This window comes from Nicotiana sylvestris, chromosome 10 (assembly GCF_000393655.2).
Source record: "Nicotiana sylvestris chromosome 10, ASM39365v2, whole genome shotgun sequence".
Taxonomy (NCBI): domain Eukaryota; kingdom Viridiplantae; phylum Streptophyta; class Magnoliopsida; order Solanales; family Solanaceae; genus Nicotiana; species Nicotiana sylvestris.
In genome coordinates, this window is record NC_091066.1 from 146580703 (window position 1) to 146586946 (window position 6244).

Here is a 6244-nt window from a genome sequence, read left to right on the forward strand (position 1 = left end):
GTGTATTTTAATCAATTTTAAAGTACTACACCTAAATAAGAAATCTATTGTTGATATAGAGGGAGAAGGGAATTAACTATTCTACTCTTACCTATTACTACTGTAGGGTAATTGACAATAGGGGATTTTACATACCTGAGTTCAAGAATAAGTGAGTTATGAAGAACCCTAGGATTTTTTTTGCTGCAATATCTGTCCGCCTCTGTTCCTACCCCAGCGTATGTGTTTTTTTTTTGTGTTCTGTGCCTCTTTATTTCCTTGTTTGTTAGAAATAGGCTTCTTGCCTTTCTGAATGAGAATTACGCTCATTCTTATTCCAAGGCTTTAAGCCTTTTGTATTTTTTTTAATTATTTTATTTGTTTTCAACCTACTTTTTTTTTCTTTTGTGACTTAACTACTAATTAATGATACCCACCTTTAATACTTAACAATATTAAAATTATTAACATTTTCATAATTGTATATCCAATTATTTAAGTGTGTGTGTGTATATATATATATATATATATATATATATATAAGGAGTGTTAAAATCTTCCTCTCTTAAAAACATTCGTCCTCGAATGTTGCTAGGACCTTACTCATGCGCTAACAATCATTCCTTAATTCCTTGAACCTCTTAAATTTTCTTAGCACTACTCACTCTTGCAAGGGATTCAAAATTTTAGCTGACTCTCTAAAATTTTAAAAATTTCGGCAGAGTTTTCCTTGTAAATTGGACTATCCAAAAAAAATATCCCTGTGACAAATACACCAACAACAACCAAATATACCATAACAGGCCATTCATAGGCACCATACGCAGCTCATAAATTAATAACTCACACTCCGGCTAGGAGGTACCACGATAACTAACAAGAATCTAAAGCACAACAACTCTAGCATAAGTAAATCACTTTAATAAATTAAATATACTATGGCATAAACTAAATTACTAAAACAACTAAGTATAATCTAAGAAGGACATAAACACTTGCTAACTTGTATTAATAAATGAAATATAAATGTCAAGTCAAACCTAGGTTCACATACCTTGTTACTCAAATAAATAAGGATACTTCTTCCTCATATCTTCCTCGACCTCCCACGTAGCTTCTTTTGAATCATGATTACTCCACAAAACTTTTACCGATGCTAATTCTTTTGTTCTTAACTTTCTTACTTGCCTATCGAGAATTTCTATAGGTACCTCTTCATAAGTCAGACCTTCCTTAATTTCTATGGTATCGACAAGTATTATATGCGACTCATCATGGATGTACTTTCTAAGCATAGACACATGAAAGACAGGATTAACAGAGGACAACTCAACGGGTAGCGCTAGCTTATAAGCCACGTTTCCTTTCTTTTCTAGAATTTCATAAGGTCCGATAAATCTAGGCCTAAGTTTCCCTTTCTTACCAAACCTCATAACTCCTTTCATTGGTGAAACTTTCAGAAACACCTTATCACCAACCATGAACTCTAACTCACGATGCCTCTTGTCAGAATAAGACTTTTGACGACTCTGTGCCGCTTTAAGAGCTGAACTTTCTCCAAGGCCTCACAAACAAACTCTGGACAAATCAATGGCACCTCTGCTGGTTCAAACCAACCCACCAGAGACCTACATCTCCGCCCATACAATGCTTCATAAGGAGCCATACCAATGCTGGCCTGGTAGCTGTTATTGTAAGAAAATTCTATAAGTGGCAAATGATCATCCAAATTACCTCCAAAATCTATAACACACGCACGCATCATATCTTCGAGAGTCTGAATGGTCCTTGCTGCCTGGCCATCGGTCTGTGGATGAAAAGCGGTGCTTAAATTGACCTTGGTACCTAATCTTTTCTGAAATGCCTGCCAAAATTTGCCGTGAACTGAGGGCCTCTGTCAGATATGATTGAAACTGGAGTACCATGCAATCGGACTATTTCTTTTATGTACAACCGCACATACTGCTCTGCGGAGTCTGTCGTCTTTACTGGTAGGAAATGCGCGAACTTTGTCAGTCGGTCTACAATAACCCAAATTGAATCATGTTTACGGTATGTGCGAGGTAGACCTACTACGAAATCCATATTAATCATCTCCCACTTCCACTGTGGTATCTCTATATCTTGAGCTAGGCCACCAGGCCTCTGATGCTCGGCTTTGACTTGCTGACAATTTAAACATTTAGCCACATGATCTGCTACTTGTTTCTTCATGCCTTTCCACCAATACAACTCTTTCAAATCTAGATACATTTTGGTAGCACCTGGGTGGATAGAGTATCTCGAACTGTGAGCCTCCTCCATTATGGCCTTCCTAAAACCATCTACATCAGGCACACATAACCGATCATTCAACTTCAAAACTCCGTCACTTCCTAGAGTGAAAGCAGTGATTTCTTTGCTTCTGACTCCTTCTTTTAATTTCACTAAGTACGGATTTTCGTCTTCCTTATCCTTAACATGCGCAACAAGGGAGGATTGCGCTAAGGCATAAGTAGTTATGTCTCCTTCTTCGGTCTCATCCAATCTAATTCCATCATTTGCTAGTTTTTGAATTTCTCGACCCAAAGATCGCCTTTGTACTGCAAGATGGGCCAAGACACCCATTGACTTCCTACTAAGTGCATCTGCTACCACATTAGCTTTGCCCGGGTGATAAAGGATATTGATGTCATAATCCTTCAATAGCTCGAGCCACCTTCTCTGTCTCAAATTTAGTTCTTTTTGCTTGAAAATGTACTGAAGGCTTTTGTGATCTGTAAACACTTCAGAATGTTCGCCATAAAGGTAGTGTCGCCATATTTTTAATGCAAACACTACTGCTGCAAGCTCCAAGTCGTGTGTGGGGTAGTTCTTTTAATGATTCTTTAACTGCCTGGAAGCATAAGCAATAACTTTTCCATGTTACATAAGAACACAACCAAGGCCCACTCTGGAGGCATCACAATACACTGTGAACCCACCCGAACCTGTTGGCAAGGTTAGCACAGGTGCAGTGGTCAAGCTCTTCTTTAACTCTTGAAAACTCTACTCACAAGCGTCTGACCATTGGAACTTAACTGTTTTCTGAGTCAACTTAGTTAATGGAGCTGCAAGTGAGGAAAACCCCTCTACAAACCTTCTATAGTAGCCAGCTAACCCCAAGAAACTCCTGATTTCGGTTGGCGTTGTCGGCCTGGGCCAGTTCTTGACTGCTTCTGTCTTCTGAGGGTCTACTTTTATTCCTTCACTAGATACCACGTGGCCTAAGAAAGCTACTGACTGCAACCAGAACTCACATTTTGAAAACTTGGCATAAAGCTCATTCTCCTTCAAGGTCTGCAAGGCTATTCTAAGGTGTTCTGCATGTTCTTCCTTGCTCTTAGAGTATACCAAAATATCGTCTATAAACACGATAATAAAGGTATCCAGGAATGGCTTGAAAACTCTGTTCATGAGGTCCATGAATGCAGCTGGAGCATTTGTCAACCCGAAGGACATTACTAGAAATTCATAGTGCCCGTAGCGAGTTCTAAAGGCTGTTTTAGATATATCCTCCTTTCTGATTCTCAACTGATGGTATCCCGACCTCAAGTCAATTTTTGAAAAGTACTTTGCACCCTGAAGTTGATCAAATAAATCATCAATTCTTGGCAGTGGGTACTTGTTCTTAATGGTAACTTTATTCAACTGCCGATAGTCGACACACATTCTGAGAGACCCATCTTTCTTTTTGACAAACAGGACCGTGGCACCCCACGGTGAAACACTCGGCCTGATGAAGCCCTTGTCAAGAAGGTCTTTCAACTGTTCTCTCAATTCATTATGTTCTGCTGGAGCCATCCTATAGGGAGGTATAGATATGGGCTGAGTGCTTGGCATGAGATCAATGCCGAAGTCTATGATTCTTTCGGGAGGAAGTCCGGGAAGGTCATCTGGGAAAACTTCTGGAAATTCTCTAACAATTGGCACTGATTGAAGAGCTGGTGGTTCCGATTCTGGATTAATAATGTCAGCCAAATAGGCGAGACACCCTTTACCTATCATTCGTTGTGCCTTAAGATAAGAAATAAACTTACCTACAAGCGATGCTGAACTACCCTTCCACTCTAAGACTTATTCATTTGGAAATTGGAACCTGACTATCTTGGCATGACAATCTAATATGGAATAGCAGGAAGACAACCAATCCATACCCACGATCACATCAAAATCCACCATTTCTAACTCTATGAGATCAGCTTTGGTGTTGCGACCATGGACTGAAACTGTACAGCCTCTATAGACTCTGGTGACTTTCACTGACTCGCCAACTGGAGTAGATACTAGGAATGGCTCACTAAGTTTTTCAGGCTCTAGTCCGAGGTTAATTGCAAAGTATGGAGTCACATATGAAAATGTTGAACCTGGATCCATTATGGCATAAGCATTATGTGAGCAGACTAAAAGTATACCTGTAATAACTTCTGCAGATGCCTCTGCACTCTGACGATCAAGTGTAGCAAATAAACGGGGTTGTCCCCCTCCCTGAGTAACTCGGTCTGCACCTCTGCCTGCTCCATGCCCGGACTGATTATGAGAACCACGAGCCTGAGGTGGTGCAACTGCAGTAGCTGAGGAACTAGAAGGACGAGTTGATCCACCACTGAAATTACGTTGCAACTTTGGGCAGTTGGCCTTTATATGACCAATGTCTCCACAATGGTAGCAACCATGAAACCCGAGCTTGCACTGACCTGAATGTTGCCGCTTACATGTTCCACAAAGACTTTGCTGGTGTGAATGTTGCTCAGCATGACTGGCTATGTGAGGATGATGTCCTAAAATTCTAATTCTGGCGAGACTGATTTCCATTACTCTGAGTACGTTTGAAGGAAGACCCACCACCTGACTGATGACTGAACTGAGCTGGTGCTAATGACTCCTTATTAGAGGAATCACTTCCGCCTCTGCTGGATGTACCATTAAACCTGCCCGTTGTCCGGGATTTCTTGTTATGCTCTTTCTCTTCTCTCCTTTATTGTCTGTCTTTTTCTAAGTGCTTGGCAAACCCCACAACAGATGAGAAAGCTGTCATTCCTACCGCTGCAGCTGATGTCGTATCCTTAATGTGGTAAGCCAAACCGCCAACAAACCTGTGAATCTTTGCTTTTTCTGTCTTAACCATGTGAGGAGCATGCTTAGCTAACCTTATGAATTCCATGTAGTACTCTTGCACACTTTTATTCCCTTGCTTGAGCTGTTCGAACTCTGTAGCCTTAGCTGCCATATCCTCTTTTGGGATAAAGTTAGCCATGAAGGCCTCTTCAAATTCTTCCCAAGTAGGTGGACCATCATCTTCATCTCTCTCTTTCCCACATCTCAAACCAAGCGCCAGCCACATCTCTAAGCTGGTAAGCAGCCAGCTCCACAGCTTTGTCATCAAATACTTTCATCACTCGGAGGGCTTTCTTAACACCCTCCATCCATAACATTGGATCTTCATCAACTATAGAACCATGGAACACTTGAGGACTCAACTTCAGAAATTCATTCACTCTTGAGGACTCAGAATTGTTCTGCCTATTTGTTTGAGGTGGAATCTTATCTCTTTTCTCGTTCTGGTTGGCCATAAAGTCCTTAAACATCTCCATAGCACTGTTGACTGCATTGAACATCTGACCCACCTCTGGGGATATAGTTGTTTGAGTCAGAGCTGTTGTTGGGGTTGGCGTTGGATCCTGAGGTACTTGCTCATCATGCTCCACCCCTTCTTCATGTTCAACCTGGGGTTCTTGAACCCCCCTTGTGGATTTACCCTTCCTTTTATGAGCTCGAGCCTTTTTAGTTATGCCTCGAGCCACAATAGTAGCAATAGTTTCTTGAGCAGCATCCTGAGTGTCGGTGTAAGAGTTGCGAGTACGAGCCATTTCTGCGAGTTTTGGAGAAAAGAATACATTAGATAATTTCTTAGAGGTAGGCTCTACTGCATGATCTAAAGTATGAAAAAAAAAAGATTTTTCCTAAATGCTTGTCGCCTCCTGTTTATAAGTATGGCGCGCTTCATACACATAAACAAGACTCTACTAACATGGCTTTATAGACCCCTAGGACTCCATAAACCTGAGGCTCTGATACCAAGTTTGTCACGACCCATTTTATAAACAAGCCGAGACCGGCACTCGATCACTAAACCTGATCGAGCGAACCATCTCTGCTTATTCAATCTATTATAGCTCCACACTTTATATGCAACAAAGCAATACTCTAACCAAATACTTTTGATTAATTGAAATATTTAAATAAA

The 6244-nt window shown here is 40.8% G+C and overlaps 2 protein-coding genes across 2 annotated transcripts; both read right to left on the reverse strand.

Moving 5' to 3' along the window:
- Positions 1–1007: 1007 nt before the first annotated feature.
- LOC138880090 (uncharacterized) lies at positions 1008–4005 on the reverse strand. Its single transcript, XM_070159746.1, has 5 exons — positions 3623–4005; positions 3258–3406; positions 2344–2561; positions 1612–1873; positions 1008–1525 (listed from the first exon to the last, which is right to left on the reverse strand). Exons 1-5 carry the CDS (start codon positions 4003–4005, stop codon positions 1038–1040), a joined length of 1500 nt encoding a protein of 499 aa, XP_070015847.1. The 3' UTR covers positions 1008–1037.
- Positions 4006–4074: 69 nt separating this feature from the next.
- On the reverse strand, positions 4075–4812 carry LOC138880091 (uncharacterized). The gene has a single exon (XM_070159747.1). The coding sequence runs from the start codon at positions 4810–4812 to the stop codon at positions 4075–4077; it is 738 nt and encodes a 245-aa protein (XP_070015848.1).
- Between the last annotated feature and the right edge of the window lie 1432 nt (positions 4813–6244).